The 18,918-nt window shown below is 50.7% G+C and overlaps 8 protein-coding genes across 8 annotated transcripts; 1 reads left to right on the forward strand and 7 right to left on the reverse strand.

Annotated features, from left to right (window-relative positions):
- Positions 1 to 232: 232 nt before the first annotated feature.
- Positions 233 to 994, reverse strand: HER10_EVM0001635 (uncharacterized protein; the record flags this gene model as incomplete). The annotated part of the gene is made up of 1 exon (XM_035471378.1): positions 233 to 994. The coding sequence occupies one exon, from the start codon at positions 992 to 994 to the stop codon at positions 233 to 235; it is 762 nt and encodes a 253-aa protein (XP_035327619.1).
- A 458-nt stretch (positions 995 to 1,452) lies between these two features.
- HER10_EVM0003661 (binuclear zinc transcription factor) lies at positions 1,453 to 3,015 on the reverse strand (the record flags this gene model as incomplete). Its single annotated transcript, XM_035473327.1, has 4 exons — positions 1,453 to 1,572; positions 1,645 to 2,361; positions 2,459 to 2,761; positions 2,839 to 3,015. 4 exons carry the CDS (start codon positions 3,013 to 3,015, stop codon positions 1,453 to 1,455), a joined length of 1,317 nt encoding a protein of 438 aa, XP_035327818.1.
- Positions 3,016 to 5,789: 2,774 nt separating this feature from the next.
- HER10_EVM0001664 (NAD dependent epimerase/dehydratase) lies at positions 5,790 to 7,008 on the forward strand (the record flags this gene model as incomplete). The annotated part of the gene is made up of 4 exons (XM_035471404.1): positions 5,790 to 6,042; positions 6,096 to 6,464; positions 6,525 to 6,650; positions 6,710 to 7,008. The coding sequence occupies 4 exons, from the start codon at positions 5,790 to 5,792 to the stop codon at positions 7,006 to 7,008; spliced, it is 1,047 nt and encodes a 348-aa protein (XP_035327622.1).
- Positions 7,009 to 7,234: 226 nt separating this feature from the next.
- On the reverse strand, positions 7,235 to 8,427 carry HER10_EVM0004720 (uncharacterized protein). The gene has a single exon (XM_035474354.1). The coding sequence runs from the start codon at positions 8,062 to 8,064 to the stop codon at positions 7,741 to 7,743; it is 324 nt and encodes a 107-aa protein (XP_035327923.1). The 5' UTR covers positions 8,065 to 8,427; the 3' UTR covers positions 7,235 to 7,740.
- Positions 8,428 to 9,370: 943 nt separating this feature from the next.
- HER10_EVM0002302 (nucleoside-diphosphate-sugar epimerase family protein) lies at positions 9,371 to 10,291 on the reverse strand (the record flags this gene model as incomplete). Its single annotated transcript, XM_035472019.1, has 1 exon — positions 9,371 to 10,291. One exon carries the CDS (start codon positions 10,289 to 10,291, stop codon positions 9,371 to 9,373), a length of 921 nt encoding a protein of 306 aa, XP_035327672.1.
- A 647-nt stretch (positions 10,292 to 10,938) lies between these two features.
- On the reverse strand, positions 10,939 to 11,872 carry HER10_EVM0005743 (uncharacterized protein; the record flags this gene model as incomplete). Its single annotated transcript, XM_035475347.1, has 2 exons — positions 11,141 to 11,872; positions 10,939 to 11,064 (listed from the first exon to the last, which is right to left on the reverse strand). Exons 1-2 carry the CDS (start codon positions 11,378 to 11,380, stop codon positions 10,939 to 10,941), a joined length of 366 nt encoding a protein of 121 aa, XP_035328019.1. The 5' UTR covers positions 11,381 to 11,872.
- Positions 11,873 to 12,727: 855 nt separating this feature from the next.
- Positions 12,728 to 15,975, reverse strand: HER10_EVM0004065 (uncharacterized protein; the record flags this gene model as incomplete). The annotated part of the gene is made up of 5 exons (XM_035473722.1): positions 12,728 to 13,318; positions 13,391 to 13,635; positions 13,702 to 13,794; positions 13,847 to 14,060; positions 15,949 to 15,975. The coding sequence occupies 5 exons, from the start codon at positions 15,973 to 15,975 to the stop codon at positions 12,728 to 12,730; spliced, it is 1,170 nt and encodes a 389-aa protein (XP_035327857.1).
- A 977-nt stretch (positions 15,976 to 16,952) lies between these two features.
- HER10_EVM0011155 (GDSL-like Lipase/Acylhydrolase) lies at positions 16,953 to 17,759 on the reverse strand (the record flags this gene model as incomplete). The annotated part of the gene is made up of 1 exon (XM_035480593.1): positions 16,953 to 17,759. The coding sequence occupies one exon, from the start codon at positions 17,757 to 17,759 to the stop codon at positions 16,953 to 16,955; it is 807 nt and encodes a 268-aa protein (XP_035328497.1).
- Between the last annotated feature and the right edge of the window lie 1,159 nt (positions 17,760 to 18,918).

Here is an 18,918-nt window from a genome sequence, read left to right on the forward strand (position 1 = left end):
GTTATTGAAGCGATTGCCTGATGCCATTCGGTAGTAAGGCTCTGGAGTTGTGGGGAGCTGGACCTTCTAGACCTTCTACACAAGTTGTGAGCCATCGCGGTAAATGAGCAAGTATCACACATTTGTGCTGGAACTCTCATCTTTCAATATTTTAGTTATCGTGGGCTAGGAAATGGGAAAAGTGCGATGGATAATGGAATACACATGTACACAGCAGATGAACCAGCCTATCTCAATTTCCCCCTTCTTGGCGAAGCCTTTCCAGCTCACGTATTCGAGCCGCAGATCTCGCCTTCATTCTCTCCATGACTTGTCGCGAGGCCTCCTGGTCCTCAGCTAAGGTCATTTCGACCGCTCGCGGTGGGCTGGGCTTTCTGTGCCATTGAGCCCACCCGTCTTCAGTCCCGATTCTAATCGGCCCACCGAACAAATGGACGGCCAAACTGGTTTCGGGCGTCCACAAAACCTTCCCCGCCTGGCGTTCGAGCTTTCCCAAGGCGTCTAGAATCCTCTCGCGCATGCCCATGAGCCACGGGTGCACGACAGAGATGTACTCGTGTATCGTGAGAAAGGTACCCGCCGTCGTCACCTCAAGCTGAACGTCTTTAGCCCGGGGCCGGTTGGGATCCATCAAGGTATCTGCAACGCAGTAGCGATTCAACTCGACCCAGAGCTCTTCCCATGAGTCGAGTGCCTCGACTCGGACGGTGACGGTTGTGATGGGGGGCGCCATGAGAGACTCTTGCGATACAGGGTGCCAGCTCGGCTCGAGACCGCTCGCAGATTCTTCGGCAGATATAGGGCGAAAGTAGGGCTCCATCACGTCCCCTGGCTCGTAATAGTGGTTTGGCGTGACCTGAATTGCGCTCTCGAGAGGGCCATTGAGCGTCCAGAAAAGTCGCTTGGTGGCTGGTGTGAGCATTTTGAAGTCTGGGTACTCAGGGAGGATTCTCTCCAGCAGGGTGGCGACGGAGGGCTCTGTCCATTCCTCCATGATTTAGTTTCGCGTACGTTTGTGTGAGTGTGTGAGTGTGTGTGAATATTTGTGTATGATCTGAAGCGAGTTGGTTTACAGATGAACAGGAAGGGAAGTGGTGTAAACGGACCGTTTTGTATTAGGTAAAAGTCCGCTGGCCTTCTTGGGACACCGTTATGCGAAGCGCCAAGCACGATACGTACTGCGAGAAACGGTGGAAACAGAATCTGGCATTAACAACTTACAAGTGATTTGGCCGCCCCTCAACGCGCAAATCAGCGTTTAAAGTCTTGTATTACTGCCTGATGTATTGCCTGCCAATTCTTGACATGCGAATTGACGGCGCAGCCTTTAGATACCTGAAGCGATGCAATTTGCAGGCATTCGACTTTTTACAATATTGAGGGCTGCCAACATAACGATGGTCCTTCATAGGCTAGTCTTCAAGAGCAGAGTCATTGCGGCTCAGCTACTAATCAGGTATGTTCGTGTGCTGCATCGTCCGCGGTCTTGACCTGGTACACAAAGTTGGAGGATGAAGACAGCCCCTTTGCCATGATAGGTTCCATATCAAGGCCTGGTGACAATTCAGTTGCCTACACGATCTGAATCAGTACAGGCTTGTGAGGGATTTCCCGGTGGGGTGAAAGGGCCTTGCGAATACTTACCTTGTCAACTGCCTCGGATTCGAGACCTCGCTGTCGCATATCCACCGCGAGCTGAACTGCTGTAGACCTCGTGACGGGATTATTCCACGCTTTGGCAGCTAGTATGATGATGCGAAGGATCAAATCAAGATTATCCTGCCGTCGATAGTCTTGAGCGGACGTATCCCAGTTTTCGAGGAACACGAGAGAGGCTGTGTATATGGAGAAGGTCATCATGGGATTCTTGAGCGTCTGCGTGATATCGGGCATCATTCGGATGATGTTCAGAATCTCTTCGGCGGCACAAATCAACCGTGCCTGGCTCTGTTTCGCCATGTGCTCCGGCAGTCCGGACGACTCTATCCTGGCGAGAGCTGCTCTATGTAGCAAAATGACCGACGTGTGGATGATGGCGTTGACAAAGGTGGCGTTGCGGCTTTGGATATTCCGGGGGAGCGTCAGGTCGTCCGGGAGGGCGGCAAGGAGACCTACTAGGTCGTTGTCAATCTCACGATGGCGTTTCCAGTTCCGACTTGTTCGTGGGTCGGTGAGGTCATCGTCTGGTAGTGTCCGTGTCGAGTGCTGAAAGGCTTGGAAGAAGGATGCCGCGGCCAGGACCCGTCCTGCAAAGGCGGAGAAGTCGCGACCTTCTTGTAGGAGAATGCTCGTCAGAGGGCTCGTCTGCTCCTCGACGCCTGTTTCAAATGCCGTTTCTGACGCAGGGAGATGTGTAGTAATCTGCAAAAAGTTATGTGAGCACGAACGGTCAGACCTTAGATATCATGTCTTCTCCAACGAGGTAGGTACGGTCCGGCGTTAGATGCTGTTTACTTACATCTTGCTGGTTGATCATTACCGGCCAGCCCGTGCTACCGCTAACCAACCGATCCGAGCAGTAAATTACCCACCACGTCCTCCGTCTCTCCTCTGCCTCGGACCAGTCCTGTGGAGGCGGAAGCAAAGACATCGCATCGACGCCTTCCCCGTCAACCCGGTGAAGGCCAAGCATCTGACCGATCCTAATGGCTCGGCAAAGACTCATTGAAGCCTGCGCAAAGTAGAGTTGCTGGGCTTCAAAGTTGGCGATCAGTGTCCAGCACTGAGCATGTGCTACAGTAGCAAAGAACTGCCCATCACCCTTTTTTTGGGTTGTGTCAGCAACACATGAAACTAGAATTCGCCGATGTCTCGGTTAAAAAGGGCCGCACAACTCACTCTCATTTCATCGGCTTCTACATATGCCTTTGCGCGATGGTAGAACGGCATGGCGAGCTGCCTGTGAGTCTTGGTTACTTCTGCGCCGGAGGCCATGACGATATATTGTAGGCACATTGGAGGCTGCATATGAGGCGGCAAGTACAACGACATGGTATACCGAGTTGGGTGCAACATTGGCGCAGCGTATTGCCACTTTTCAAAGTAGGTCCTCGTTCTGCCGGTAGAGTTAGAAACGTAACGACTTCAATAATCTCAAACCAATAGGCGGTAGTGACAGTTCTCACAGAAACTCAATGACGTCTTGAGACGGTGATTGCTCAAAAAGCCCGAGGGAGAGTAAATCTGTGAAAGACGTTTTGTCGTTTAGTGGGGGTTGATTTTGATCTGGAGTACCGCTGGTAGATGTCGTCGCATACGGCAAGTCTCCCATCAAGCAATCGGCACTCTCACCGGCGATCTGCTGAGGCGGACTTTCGTCATTTTCAGAGGCAGAAGGGTTGTCTCCGGTCTTTGCCAGACGCTCAAGTTGCTCTATAAGATTATGAGCGGAAGACTAATTGGTTCCCAAAGAACAACATTGCCACAAATCCCGTCTGTTTATACGCGGTGAAAACAGAACTGACGTACCTAATTTAGCCTCTAGCTCATGCACGCGTTTCCTCCTGCCGACATTCGCTCTTCTCGACTGTGGATAGTCGCAGCTGTCCCCAAGCCTCGCGCACCGTCCACAGCGCGGGCGGGCGCGATCGCACCTGAGTTTCCGTGTTCGGCATTGCGTGCATGAAAATTGGTTGGCGGGAGCATCATTCCCCTTCTGCGATTGCATATTTTCGCTTAGGATATTGAAAGATACAGCGCCAAAGAAGAGCGGCGGCTCTCAACCGGTAGACCATCGCCATTATGTTCATCGTGGCAGATTTGCAAGAGTCCAACAAAAGGTTACACTGCTTACATAATTACTCTACCGCACGAGTAATGCACAGGATTAGGTTCCTCTACGTAAGGGGGACTGCCTATTTGAAGGTGGAATGTCATTCGACGTTTGCGTACGGCCGGTCTCCGATCAAGTGCGAGCCGCTAAGGGCCCCATATTCCCCGCTGTATTCGACCAATCTTTGCGGAATACGAGAGCGAGGAGGAGCCCCGTCCGGGACCGAAGTTTTGCCCCGTACCCGGACAGCGGCCCGGACCTGATCGTTAGTCCTCTCGGCAAATACCGTCCTTACCATAAAGTCGTAGCATTGCAGCGTTTGAAAACGTTATATCTAGACCATGGCCAACATGTGGACCGATCACAACCCATCATAGTGTGACTGTGTGAGTGCTTACCCTTGTTCTGGATGTCTTGGCGCTTATGGTCTTATTTCTGGCTTCATCTAGGTCTGCTACATGATGCACAAGTGCAAAGACGCTCGCATTGCCTTTGACCGACGTCAAAAATTGTGTCGTAGGAGTCGGCCTTTTTATTTCCATTAAGGGCAGGCAGGGTCGTCAAGATAGTGTAAGTGTCATGGCGAGCAAGCAATTGATGTATTTGCGTAGAGTATCATTCTAGGGTTCCCTTCACGTGGGTCTATAATTTGCGAAGTATTAAGAGGTAGCGTGGCAAACTTGTGTAGAGGCCGAGACTAGAAATCGAGGAGACGAATTAAGGCAGTTAGCATCACGAGATCTTTAGACCGGTAGAGTCAGGACTATGATAATCTAATGAACTAATGAATGCTTTAATTCAAGAGGGACCCGCTATTGTAAACAGTAGAGACTTTTCACTCACTTCTGTTCAAGATGAACTTCCTGATCTCCCTGCAACGGCCTCTTACGGATAATCAGCTTGAGAAAATGCTCCTTGTTTTTCCCCCTTAAAATCATCATGGTACTCTTGAATGAGTTTGGAAGCTGCGAGTAAGCAGCCTTTTGTTCCATGGCTCAAGGCTTTTTCCTCTTCCAGGCAGTTTAACAGTGCACTCGCACGATTGACATCTTCGGAAAAGATGATATGAATGGCCAATTGGAGGAGGTCGAGTAGGAAATGACAAATTCTCGCTTTCGACTAGTGCCACACAATGGCAACCTGTTTGAAAATCCGTAGCTTGAGTAAAAGCAGACTGGCGGGTTTGAGATCCTTGCAACATATGGCCATTTCAGAGTATCTGAAGTTGCACGTAATTGTCACGAAGTGGGGGCGGGGATCGCCGCAACATGGCATATCAAGTTGCCAAACTAACTTTTGGTGCGAAAGAAAATACACGTAAGAAGAAAAGGCCTCAAATTTGGATCCAGCAATTGAGAAAGACCGCACTTTGCAGCGTGTATCGTTTCTGGTAGACAGTCGGAAAATTCATGTTTCTGGTATTGTTTGAGTCCCATGTCAAGTCTTGCGTAACTACAACCCCTTGGAACCCATTGTCAGCCATACGAATCCTCAATGTTCGGACGAGACTTTTAGAGGAATGGAAAAATTCCTCTGATGCCGACTCATCCGCAAAGAACCAATTGCTGTCGCATTAATTTATCGGCGCGAGTATCTCTTCTCTCGCGATATGTCGTGGGGGTGCATCGGCTCTGGGTCCCATTCTGTCATCTTGGGCCTTTTCCAGGAGTCCCACTTGGCGTTCAACGACAACGGTCTCTGGCAAAAAGGCTGTTTCAAACCACCAGAAAAATGTCACAAGTGACAGACACGAAACCTCTATCTAAATAAAAAGGCGGGGTAGATTTTTTTGAGCCTAAGATGCATTCAGAAAGTCTTGGAAGGTCAGTAGAGTTTATAAAATCATCCGCTTGCTTTCGTTTTCGTTCTCGACGGGATGCCTGGCGGTCACCGCGCGCAGCAACGCAGCCATCTCGACAAATAGCCACATTTCTTGGCTCTGCGAACAGCCACGGTGGTTCTGCACTCGTCGTCCTTGTAAGGGACAGTCAATATCGCCAGCCCAGGTTTCTTCAATATGACTCCGGAACGAAAATTCGCCATTCCAAAGGGCTCAATGGTCCTGGTGACGGGTGCAAACGGTTTCATCGGCTCCCATGTCTGCAATGAACTGCTGCAGCTGGGATTTAGCGTCCGCGGAACGGTTCGCGACGTTACGAAATGCGCCTGGCTACCAGAAGCGCTGAAGCGACAGAGACCAAAGGGTGACTTCATGTTGGTTTCATTGCCGGACATGGAGAAGGAGGGCGCCTTTGACGCTGCGGTTGAAGGTGAATGTGTCGAAGCTCTTACTTATACCTCAGGGAGGCTAACACCCTTACAGGCGTCTCTGCTGTGATCCATGCCGCTTCCCCGGTGTCTTTTAGCCCAAATCCCGAGAGCGTCATTCCTCGCAGCATCACTGTGGCTCTCAATGCTCTGAAGGCCGCCAACAAAGCGGCGAGTGTGAAGCGGTTCATTTTCACCAGCTCTTCCGTTGCTGCAGCTCTCCCTCAACCCGAGAAGAAGGGAATCGAGGTGAACTCCGACAGTTGGAACACCGAGTCGGTGGAAATAGCATGGAGGGAGGCTCCGTACCACCCTCAGCGAGCGTGGCATATATATGCCGCTAGTAAGGTGGAAGCTGAGATGGCAGTGTGGAAGTTTTATCACGAAAATATTCGGCGACGTTATGACTTGATAGTCAGCAGCGGTAAGCAACCTGCAGTTCTATCGATGCTTGGATTGTGCAATGAGGCTGATTGGGTGTTAGTGCTTCCCGGAACCAACTTTGGAAGAGCTGTGGATGCGGCCAATCAGGGCCATTCGTCAACCTCATCCTTCATCGAGAGTCTATGGAACGGAACGCACGTGGACCGTCTAGCAAGCATTCCACCACGTAAGCGCATAGGAAAATGTTCACTCTTTGCTTATACGAGAAGCTAATACAGACTGCAGAGTATTTCGTCGACGTGGAAGACAACGCTCGACTTCACGTAGCTGCTGCAGTGCTCCCAAACGTTCGCAGCGAGAGAATTTTTGCTTGGGCTGAGCCCTTCAATTTTGATACCGTCCTCGACATTTTGCGCACGCACTACCCGGAGAAGACTTTCGTGGATAACTTCCATCACTATCGCGAGCTTTCTGTTGTTTCGCAACCCCAATCGCGGGCGGTTGAGCTGTTGAGGCAACTCGGAAGAGAAGGCTTTGTTCCTTTGAAGCAGAGCGTTCTTCTCAACGTTGAAGATCTATCATGAGACGAATACAAGAACGACGAACGAGAGACATGAATCGAGAGCAAGCAGTCTTGAGGATGCGACGATAACGGGCAGACGCCAACAACTAGGGCTCACGATTTCTGCTGAACCCAATTTCTTTGACAACGTCACCTAAGTGTGGCAACATTTTCTTCTTCAATTCCTTTACATGTACATACTTGATCTACATATTCGGTGTCCTTGTCTAGCTTCAACACAAGGCCGGGTCATAGTGTCACTCCTTAAGTAGATCCTCTCAGGGGTGCCGATCGCGCGACAGGGGAAAGGGGTAGCTTAACGAGCATCAACCCTGTCGTCGAGAATGGCCATGGTCTATAAATATCACAATGCACAGAGCAAGAGACAAGATATCATTTGGTTCATCGTGAAAAACGTAAATGCTGTTCGATGTCTCTTGGTTTCTAAACACCCTCAGTCATTTGGCAGACCAAGTGCATTGGCAGCTATTTGCCTGTGGAGGTGGCACAAAGTGTACAATCCACGTATTCGTACTCGCCATCTCAGGCGCCGTGCACAGAATTGGGACGACTGCGGGACGTGGAACCGCCAACCCCGCCTGACTCCTGTCAGTTTGTCACACCCGCGCGTTTGTCCAAGCTTTCAGCGCCATGCTTCCATGCCGATCCCAGACGCGCGTTTTGGAGATCCCTGAGCATCCGTGTCAGTTGACATTCACTGCTAGAAACGTTTAGCCGGTCAGAACTTACCTTTTTACTGGGACCACACTTGAAGTCCGAGAGCGGTGGAGTCGGACGACTGGCGGGTGGAGGTGCAAGTGTCGCCGGCCTCAACGGGGAAGCAGGCCGAGCCGTAGTTGCAGAACAACAGCCATTTCTTGGACGTGTTCTTGACAGTGATAGTGGTGTCGGAGAAGGTGACGGAGCCGTAGGAGGCAGCCGTGGCTGTGGAGGTGCTTCCGTCTTGGACGTAGCTGACGCTGGCAACCTGACCACAGCCGGGGCAGCCGCCGTCGCGAATGCACTCTCCGGCCAGAGCGGCGGGGATGAGAGGGAGGAAGACAGCAGCGAACTTCATTTTGGTAGCGATTGTTGAGATTTGTTGACCGAGAAAGAATGTGTGAACGAAGTTAAGCTGACAATGCTGCGCTGGTGGGCTGGAGAGTCAAGATGGGATGAACTACCAGGAACTGACGCATCGAAGACCAGGGAGGAACTAGGCGGCTTATATCTTACTTACCATGTTGCATTTCCATCGAGTCTAGAAGGTAGCATCTAGCAGTAGACACCCATGATCTTACGATGTCTGATATTCTGGTTTCGCTCTCGTTAACCACTATGCGCCACTATTGCAGGCCAATCGCACGAGAGCCCGTGGCCGATGACGATCGGTCCTCAGAAATAGAGTTGGCTTATTGAGGACAGTCGGCTTAAGTCTTCCGAAGTACTGTATAATTACTGTAGAGTTGTATACATGCGACATTATCCCCGCAGTGAACCGCCCAACTATCCATATTTAAGTCAGACCACATGACTCGATTCAGAAGCGTGCCCCGAGAACCCCCTGAAGTTTATTTGTAAGAATTGTCAACCAACCCGTTGATCAGCATAGCTCCTTCTATAAACCGGTTTTGCTGTTTGTCGGTAAGTCCGGAGTTGGAAGGTTAAGTTATAAGGTTGTACTGAAAAATGCAGGATGCCTTCTACGGCTAGTCCGGTGCGGGCGCGATGTTGCAATGCGCTTTCGAAGAACCAGAGAACCAACTATAGGGGAACAGCCGTATCTTTTCCATGTTGTGTTACCAAGCATTGAAGAAGCACATAGTTCTCTTAAGTTTTCGTAATATCGGCAGCAATTCGCTGGGTATCGCAATTTGTGAGTAGAGTGCGTGGAGTTGCTGCCCGCTCTTTGAGATCAGTAATTCTTTCCGCCCGCCAACTTATGAGATACACCATGAAAAAGGTGAGGTATGATTGAAGACCCCAGAGTTGTTCTCCCGCGCGGGTCGGACTTTTGTATGCAAGGTTGAGGCAGGGGCTAGCAAGCTCGCATTAGCTACAATCGGCCCATCTCACCGGCAGATCGTCCTGGAGTCGATTGAGTTGCCTGATGTGTGCAGGTGACGTCACTGGACCAGGTGGTTCTGTGGGTGTTCAACTTTAGCCGTTGATGCAATAAGTGGACTTTTATGTTCCATTCGGGCTTTGCATCCCTCTGAAAACCACTTAGCGATATGATATATCACATGCAACTACTAATTGGCCGTTGCTTTCGAAGAATAATATGTTGCTTCCACATTAATTCTATCATTACCTAGTCTAAGTGCTCTCACAAAAGTAGCTTTGCAATAGAATCCCCTCCTGAATCCTGAGCCTGAATACTTTCACTTCTTTACAAAGGCACTCTCCTTCAACCAAGCTCCCATAGTAAGAATGTCTGGATGGACTTTCTTGACCTGTGACAAATTCGCCTTGTAGCCTTCGTCCTTGAACCAGTTGACCATGATACCAATCTCAGAGACCCCATGCTTCAAAGCTTTGCCTAGCACTCCAAATGTGGTCCCGACGGGTGCGCCAGTCGTCTTCTCGAAAGTCTGATTCATTTGCGAGAAGGTAAGCTCATCGCCAGCCAGGCCGACCGCCTTCTGATTCCAGGTAGCCGGGTCATGGAACGCCTCAGCCGCGAAGAAGCCGATGTCCTTGGTCGCGATCCACTGCAAAGGCTTCTCCTTCATGGTGTCACGGAGCATGGTGAAGAACACTTTGCCGAAGAAGCCTGGCATGAGGTTGTCCATGAAGATGACGGGACGCAGGATCGTCCAGCCCATGTCGGTCTTGCTATTGGCGGCGCTGTCGCGGAGGTGGTGTTCGATTTGATGCTTCGTGATGAAATGTGGTACTGGCGTAGGGTTGCTCCAAGACCGTTCGTCACCGCCTCGCTCGACGCTGCTGTAGACAAAGTGCCGCACCCCTGCCTTAATAGATTCGTCCACCAATGCCTTGCCTTGCCTTGTCTCGCTGTCTGACTTCTGGTCGCCCATTGCCTGAACGGAATACACGCCCCATAGAGGAACGGTTCCGGCAGCGGCCTTTGCGGAAGCAAATAACGCCGGGGTTGCATCAAGGTCTCCCTCAACGAGTTTGATGTTCGAGGACTTTGCTGTAAGGCGTTTGGCAGATGTCGACTGCGCATTTCTCGTTACTGCAAGAAGCAGAAAGTCCGATGGCTGTCTGGCTAGCAGAGCATTGATAACGGCACCGCCTTGTTTGCCTGTGGCGCCAGTGATGAGAATCGCGCGCGACATGTCGTTCTGAAAGCTCTTGGTAGGATTGAGTAAACGTTGTCTTACGACTTCGGTGTCAGTCAAGATGTAGGCTAGAGACGCTTAGTGAGTCCTTGTCTCTCGATGGTAGGTAAAAGAGTTTCAAGAGACAAATTAGTCCCGGAGAAAACATCTCTTTTTGTACTCATCCTCAGAAACAGTGCGGTGTGAAAGAAAATTCAGTCGTCTAGGTTTCGTTTCTCAATCGTTCAATCCGAGATTGATAATAAGAAGCTCGATTACCAACTTGCATTCTTCATCAGCCCGCTCCCGACCCGCCGGCGTCTTGGGCCTCTTACAATTCGGACTTCATCGGAGGCCGGCGCTGATTCGGGGCGACGTCGGTTGACCCCACCCGGCGCCTTTGCTGTCGGACGGTCTGGCCATAACTTTCAATTGCGTTTTGTTGACAAAGGTTGTTCGTTCTCACAAATTGCGCCGCTCACTCCGAGTCGTTAAGCCATATAGTTCTTTGCACTCCAAGCAAAGTTTGCATCAACAAGACAAATTGCTCATAACGTACGTCAAAAAATCATCATTTCATACCTACTCAGAATGCAGGCGGAATTGGCTCCAATAGATGTAAAATGACAAATGCTCGCTTGGTATTCAACTTTAAACTAACATGCTTAGTTCTCCGTGCAAGAAGAGGGCCATCCCGACTCGTCAACAGCTCCTTGCGCCGAGCAGAAGTAGTATGTATCCTTCGCCTTATCGTAAGCGAAGTAGATGCTTCCCTTGCCAGAAACGCCGCCCTGTGAAAAGAGTCCGATTAGCACATGAAAAGTCCCAGAGGTAGATATGTGGAAGATGTCTCATGCTGTTACTTACTCCGTAGAAGGGTATGCCAGAGAGGCTGACGCACTTGCCAGAAGCAACGTTGGCGGCAGAGTCGTCCTGCTTGGTTCCGTTGGGGCCCTTCACGGCATCCTGGGCTTCGATCTTTGAAATGGTGGCAGTTTCTTTGCCGCCAGCGCCAGTCTTGCAGGTCAAGCTGGTGGGGAAGTCTACGAACTTCTGGGCGGAGGCGACAGCGCCAAGGGCGAGAATGAGAACGTTGCGGGCGTGCATTTTGGCGAGTTGTTAAGATGCGACTTGATTGGCCACGATTTTTGGGTATCAGAAGCAAAGAGATGCAGTGGCGACGTTGCTATAAATTGTAGAGACTGTAGAGAAGCGAGTGGTTTGTGAGGTTAGAGAGTGCGATGAAGATAACGGAAAGGTTCTCGGCAGAGGGTCGAGAGCCACAACTTATACACAAAAAATCGGCTTTAGAAACCCTATTGATTAGCATCATTGAGGTTGAGTGATCAAAGGACTCGCCGATTAGTCTGCGACAACCCCTTGCGGAGGCTGCCTGCCGGCCTTGGGCCTTGGAATGGAGTCAGTCTTCCAAATGCGCGACAGGTATTGGCAAGGGAAGACCACACAGCCGCGCGCAAGCAATATGAGCGTCAAACGATGTTAACTGCCGCATCTCTCTAAAGTGAGTTGTGTGGGCCTAGCCTAGGAAGTTGTAAGGTGAGCATTGCCCAGTTCATCGGAAGATGTGGAGGCGGCCGCTGTCAGGTGGTGTATTTTAAGGTAAGCTATGGTCTTAAAGTTCTTAATAGCCGTTTGGTGTAAATGGAATTTGCTTGGTCAGCTCGGTTCGGTTGCCGACGTCGCTTTTTCCGAAACGGCGCTTCAAGGTCACGACTCGAGCAGGTTAGTGTCGCCAACAATAGCCTTTTTCGAAGGACTCAGCCCCTAATATTTGACAAGACGGCTCATTACGGGTTCTTCGTTCAGAGAAGACTTCAGTTTCGCGACAACAACCTTAAACTTGAGTCATGTTGCGCTGATCTCCCAAAATTGTGCCGGCGGGATAGCAGACAAATAGTCTAGTGAAGAACAACACAACGATCGGATTCAATTTGTAAACCTGCGCTATGGTTCCACAGCTTTTCATAGTACGCCAGGGCTTCACTCTTACTTGAACTCTCAGTCTGCTATTCCCCTATTATACCTGGTTTTGCCTTCGAGGAATTCAAGTTGACAGCAAACAGCTCATCTTCACGCACATCAATGTAGTCTCAGTTCATCGCTATATTGCTCGTCTACTCATCCGTGGATCTAATACTCAAAGGCATTAAAAATCACAAACTCCAGTTCCCTCATTTCTCTGAGTCTATCTTGGGCGCAGCAAGTCTTGAGCCAAGAGATATTTCATCGCTGTCTTGGAGGAAAACCCCGTTCAAAAGCCTCGAACATGCGCTCATGCCTTCCCATTCACTATCGTCACTAAGCGAAGCTTGTTACAAGGCTTTCATTCTCGCAGATGCAAACATGATCAAAATATCTAACATATAGCGACCACAAGTCTCGTCCTCACTGACAATATAAGGCCCCAGACAGTGGACTGAATCTTACTCAAGTCTAGAACAAGGTCTTGGGATTCCACCCACAGGCCACGCCTCTTGCAACGGCAAAAGCGCAGAACGACAAGATGTATAGACCACCCGCGAAGAGTATAAGGCCGTCATAAGTGCCACCTGACCATTGCAGAATAGCTCCAGCGAAGGGCACACCGACAAGGGCACCAAAACTGCAGACAAAGAACGCCGTGCCGCTCCTTTTTCCATAGTCTTCTATTTTGCACACCTGTCCAATGCAGACTGGCGTCAAGCTGATGGCAGCTCCGGACCAGAATCCGAACATGACCGCAAAGGCAGTCGTAGCAGCTTCTCCACCATGGGCTGTCAACCAGAGTGCGAAGATGAACGCCGAGCATACCAAAGCAGTGACGCACATGACGTTGAAGGGACCAAATCGGTCTGCGACGTAGCCCGGTAAAGCACGACCTGGGATAGCCCCAGCGTTGAGCAGAGCACTTAGGAGGAGAGACTTCTGGAGATCGATGCCCTCATGGATAGCGTATAAGCAAATGTAAGTGTACGGGATGAAGACTGCGAACTCGATCAGGAATACGGCCAATGTGGCGAGACCGAATTTCATCTCTTTCAGCGCCTTGAGGTCGATTGCGCCCCTGGATGTCTTGCTTGGTGGAAGCCTCTTCTTCAAGAGCGTGCATGCCAAAACAGACGCGGCAGCACAGATAAACCCAACCGTCCTGATGGCCCACGGGAAACCAACCCTGGGAGCCATGTAGAGGATGATGAGAGGAAAGACAACGCCGCCCACGCCTCCAGCCGTGCAGGCTATTCCTGTAGCGAGAGCACGGCGTTCCGAGAACCAGTGCCCGACTGCAGCGATGCTTGGATTGAAAAGAAGCGAAGCTGACACGCCGCCAAGGACACCAAAGGTGAGCAAAAACTGGTAGAACTCTGGCACAAATTGAAGGTTTAGCATTGAGACTTTGAACATTTACGAGGGAAGACGATAGCCCTTACCTTTGCAGAGACTCATCAACATCATAGACGCCACAGATCCTACGCATCCGGGGATTACCAGGAACCTCACATCATGAGCGTCAAAGATGGGGCCTTGAAGAATTATCAGCTTGAGTCATTACCTTGATTGAGATGTGTTTCATACCAACTTGAGCGCCGCAAAAGTAGAGAAAGAAGGCGTAAGTGCTAAATGCCCAGCCTATTGTCGACTCCGGGAGCCCATGAAGTTCATTCTGTGAAACCCAGGCCTGCAGAACTGCAAGAGTATTGAGAAGACCCATGGATGGTATCATGGCGCACCATGCACCAGCCACAACAAGCCATGCATCTTTGCCGCCCTCAGGGTACTTGTGAGAATCCTGTGCTACGTCCAGAGCTGTCAAGGTTCTAAGATCAGCATTTTGTACCTTCGCACTACGAGACTATTAACGGCAAGTCGAAAACTTACTTTCCGTAGGTTGCGCACGCTCAAGCGAGTCGGCTTCCTGGCGCTCGGCGAGTTGCATCCTGATGGCGCTGGGAAATGATGTTGCGAGTGATGAGAAAACTCTTTTGCCCGCTTCAGACGACCTCTAGACGGCCTTTTAACTAGGCTGATAGAACGAATGTCAAGTAAGGGCGCAAGACTTCTGTAGCCGAGTTGTTCTCAAGACAAACTCGACATCTGCAGAGTGAAGTTTTCCAACCAATCAAAGCTAGCGTTGACACAAAAACCTCCCAACCGAGATCTTGTGCCGGGAAGTTGATACACAAAAACGGTGAGGCGGGTAATTGTCCGGCGCCTATGTGGAGCTGAGCGACATCGGGAAGACTAAAGCCGGATGGCGTGGTCTCCACCGACTTAACCTCATCTCTTCAAGCACTCGGCGCTTACAAATACATACACACTTAACAGTTTTGGACTTTCAATCTTGGACAACCTGAGGACTGATTTGGTGGCATAAGAAACAGAGCCTTGACTACTCAGGTAAATAGAGGTATGTATGCCACCGGACAATGGAACAATATCAAGGACTCCATGGGCTTATCTTCGTGCCCATAGATGGATCTGAACAACATTGAATTCTCTTCAGGACATACAAGGAATTTAGTTTCCGTGATAGACTTGATAATAAACCAGAAAGGTCTCTACATGTAGCGGCAAAACCTATGTATCCTGAAAGAAGGGAGTTGACTTATGCTCATGAATTCGCGAACGAGCCTGTGGCTAATGGAACTAATTTCAGGTAGAAGTCATTTGAGTTTTGCAAGGCGTTGGCAACGTTCGATGAAGGTTCGAGGCTTCCTGCAACCTTAAAGAGAAGATAGCGCAGTTTACGGAGGGTCAAACCATAAAGGTTGGTTCGTAGCCACTTTGATCTAGCCCTAGTGATAGATCTTCCGGAGATACGTCGATTCACTCACTTAATTTCCTCCTTATGTGCCATCGCATGCTCGATAGAGACTTAGTCATTCACACTTCATCACCACGGCCCAATCCGAAAATTGAAACACCATCAAAGCTACAATACTTGCAACACGCACAACATAAAACAATGGCAAGCTACGCTTCCCCCAATGTCCCGACCGCAGAGTCTTATCCCTTCGGCGGAAACGGCGCCCGGCGGCCTCTCATGGACAATCGTGCCTGGAATTTGATCTTCCACGAGTCACAAACGAACACTCCCCGCAAAGCCATTTCGATCATGACTCTCATCTGTCTCAGCACCGTGATGGGATTCATTATGGCGGTTGCCATCGTTATGGGATCATTCTCCTACGCTGTACACTGGGATGTTATCCCTGAGGAGGTCTGGGACTACTATGAGGACTACGACTTTTCCTGGTCTTTTCGCAACCAGGTGATTTGGCTCGATGCACACGATGTCTTCTGGTGGTTAGTCTTCACGGCGGTATGGATGCTGTCGACGATGATCATGTATCGTGTGTTCTTGTACGTCAGGTTTGCCCCGTTTCGCGAGGCGAAGCATAGGGAGTACCAAGATTGATCGTGGGATCAAATTTGCGAGCGGTCCTATTTGGATACTGCGATCGTTACAGCCACTATGGGCAATCTCACTCCATAACATTGGGCAACTTTTGAATGAGTGGAACAACGTTTGGCCTTGACGTGGTGATCTCAACCCTTGCCAAGATCAACCTTGCTAAGATAGTGTCTACGGGTGCTCGGAACACCCATAGCCCACTTCATCGGCCTCGAGTCTCCGGCATCTTCGCGACAAAACATCCGGGAACCAGTCATAGAGCTTCTGAATATGATGCCTTGGGAGGCATTCCGGGAAAGAAGACAAGAAAGAGAGTTGATGGTCATGGAGTCATAGGTCAGACCGGTCGAGCATCCTTTCGGGAAATGAACATACGGTTCGATGTTGATGGAACAGACTCTACGCCACTGAGATCACTCAAGAAATCATGCACAGAGATGAAGATATACCTAGAGATAGAAGTTGTTACGTGCGTCGCCAAGACGTAGTCGAAGTTTGGAATCGCCCTTAGCTATGATAAATATTCTACGTTCGAGCAATGCTAGTATGGATGCCTTGCATACATGTATAATCTGGTCTTAAGAACATCAAAGAGTTTAACCCCGATGCTGAATTGGGGGCTACATCTCTGGTGCAAATGCTGGGACTCGGATCCGGGTACTAGTAGGCTGTCGTCGAGTAGGCTGTGGGCGTAAATGATTGCTGACCATAACCGTTCCACCACCCACGCCACAGTTTGACCTGACCCCGACCTAGAGGGCGCCTGCTTTGCTGGTGACAGGAATGGAGTTGAGGGGGTTTTTATACCTTAGCCATTCCGTCTCGTGGTTACGTGTGGAAGTTACGGTCAAGACCGCTTGCTCCTTCCATTCATAATTTCAATCACAACATCGACACATTAGGTACAGAGTACAGGTACGTTGAAGGTCTCACTTTGAAATTGGCTTAGGTAATTAGCCGCAAGAGTTACAGCCTGTGGGCAAGAAAGCAAGAGTTCGAGGCCTTTCAACAACCCAAAAGTGCCGAGCAGACATGGCATTTTACAAAGGATCTGAAAAATACGAAGGCTTGTTGACTATTTACGTGTTGTTCTGTCTATGTACAGAGCCTTGGATGGTTTTATTTGAAATATGTACAGCGAAATTCGAGCCATCAAGTCATCAGAGACCAAGCTCCTCGACAAGAAGACGACATTAACCTCCCCGCACCCCAGGTTCCGCCACCGGAACCTTCTCTTATCATCGCATATGAGACTCGAAATGCCAACTAGTAGACGGTCTTGATGGGCGTCTTGACGTGGGCGGCAAGGCTGGTCGTGCCGTTCATCTTCTGGTAGATGGCCTGGACGAAAGCCTGGGAGCTGAGGTCGGCACCAGCGGCGCTGGTGTGCGTGTTGTCCTTGATGTACAGGGCCTTGACGGCCGACGATCCAAGCTTGAGGTACATGTTGCTGACGGCCTGGTGGTGGTCGACGAAGGTGACGGCCGCGTCGTTGATGGTCGCGGCGGCCTTCTTCTGCATGGCGACGAAGCGGGACGGGGTGCCGACCCAGGTGCCCGTGGCCCACTGGTTCTTGGGCGTCTGCGAGCTGAGGATGACGGTGGCGCCCTTGGCAGTCATGAGCTTGGCGGCCTGGATGACGTAAAAGATGTAGGTGTAGACGGTCTCGCCCGTCGTGTCCGAGACGCACGTCTCGGTGCCCTCGCCGGGGCAGACGGAGCGGCCGTTGTCGTTCGAGCGCGGGGATCCGACGTCGTTGTGGCCGAACTCGATGACGACGATGTCGCCGGCCTTGACCTCGTTGGCGACGTTTTGGAAGCGGCCTTCGTTCCAGAAGGAGCGGGATGAGCGGCCGCCGATGGCGCGGTTGACGACGGCGATGTTGAGGTACTTGGAGACGTATTGACCCCAGCCGTCCATCTGGGAGTCGCTGCTCCTGGCCATGGTGCTATCACCGCAGAGGTAGAGGGTAGGGGCGCGGGCCGCGAGCTCGGCAGGCTCGGGAGAGGCGGCGGGCGCGGCGGAGGTGAGGGCGCTCAGCGCCAAGGAGGCGAGAATAGAAGTGAACTTCATGATGTTGATGGTACGGTGTACTAAGAGGTATCCTAAGAAGTAAAAACAAGACGGCAGAGCAAAGACAGAGAGGCTGAGGTATCAAAGACCATGTCCATAGTGAACCGGGACAAACAACGCTCTACTTATGAGAACCTGGATCCAAAGTCTCATGTCTCTCAACAATACCATCTCCTTGCCCGGTAATGAGCTTCAGAGGCAGTGGAAGTCGAGGTTCCACTCCGCTCGGCCGAGACTCCCAAGTTCGTATCTTTTATACTTGCCAAGACGCCCAAGAGAAGCAAAAGCTATTGTTCCGCCAGTCGGGATACCTGCAAGACGAACTAAAGGGTTAGTCAATCTACTGCGTAGTTGTGCCGATACGACATTGGAAAGTCTTGGGCTTGTCAGCTCAACTTTACTTGAGACTATGCATGGCCCCGGCTGGACTGGACCGAATCGCAAGGGTTTCCTCGCCGCTCTCCTGCAAACACCGGATCTGTCTGCCCCCTTTCGGAGGATTCCATCGGTTAAGAACATTAAAGAACCTCCGTCTAGCGTTTGGAGTTGAGCACAAAAGTATGCTTCTTTGCTAGCGAGGCCGGGGTTCATGAGTTTATTCCTCTTAGGCCCTTGTGCCCGAGTCTCCGAGTGGCTACCACACGTGCACCCTAGCGGCTTGGCCCGTTGCATCGATCCCCGGCAGACCAGGCACCTTCCCTCTTGGATGGCCGCGTTGGACAAATGTCAATGGTCCGCCTAAGGGAACTGCGGGGAACTGCCGATCCTTGACTGAAATTGGCTCCGAGTTGGGACGAACCAGCAGTTGTTCGGCTGATGTTTGGTGCGAGACTCTCAATAAATCACGTCAACTGACTTGAGACCGCCATAATTTAAAGGCGAGTTGATGGCTACTTTATTAGGACTCCTCTCTTGGCATTAATCAGAGGCCATGTAAGCATAAAGCATAGACATAGTGTTGGGGGCAATTGGCTAATTATTTGGCTTATTACGGAGTAGCGAAAGTTGAGTCGCAGGGTTGAGAAGTCCCGTCCGCTTACACACGCATCCGACTCCTGGTACAAATAGGCCGACCAACCCGGCGCTGGTGCACGAAGGTATTCGTCCTATGTAAAGAGGCGGAATAGATTCACTACAAAGTTGAAAGGAATCTGAACTT

This window comes from Colletotrichum scovillei (assembly GCF_011075155.1).
Source record: "Colletotrichum scovillei strain TJNH1 chromosome Unknown Contig00010, whole genome shotgun sequence".
Lineage (NCBI taxonomy): Eukaryota > Fungi > Ascomycota > Sordariomycetes > Glomerellales > Glomerellaceae > Colletotrichum > Colletotrichum scovillei.

Bases quoted from the DNA above. Each gene is read 5' to 3' on its own strand.
- HER10_EVM0004720 (XM_035474354.1), bottom strand. From the start codon at position 8,064: ATGAAGTTCGCTGCTGTCTTCCTCCCTCTCATCCCCGCCGCTCTGGCC.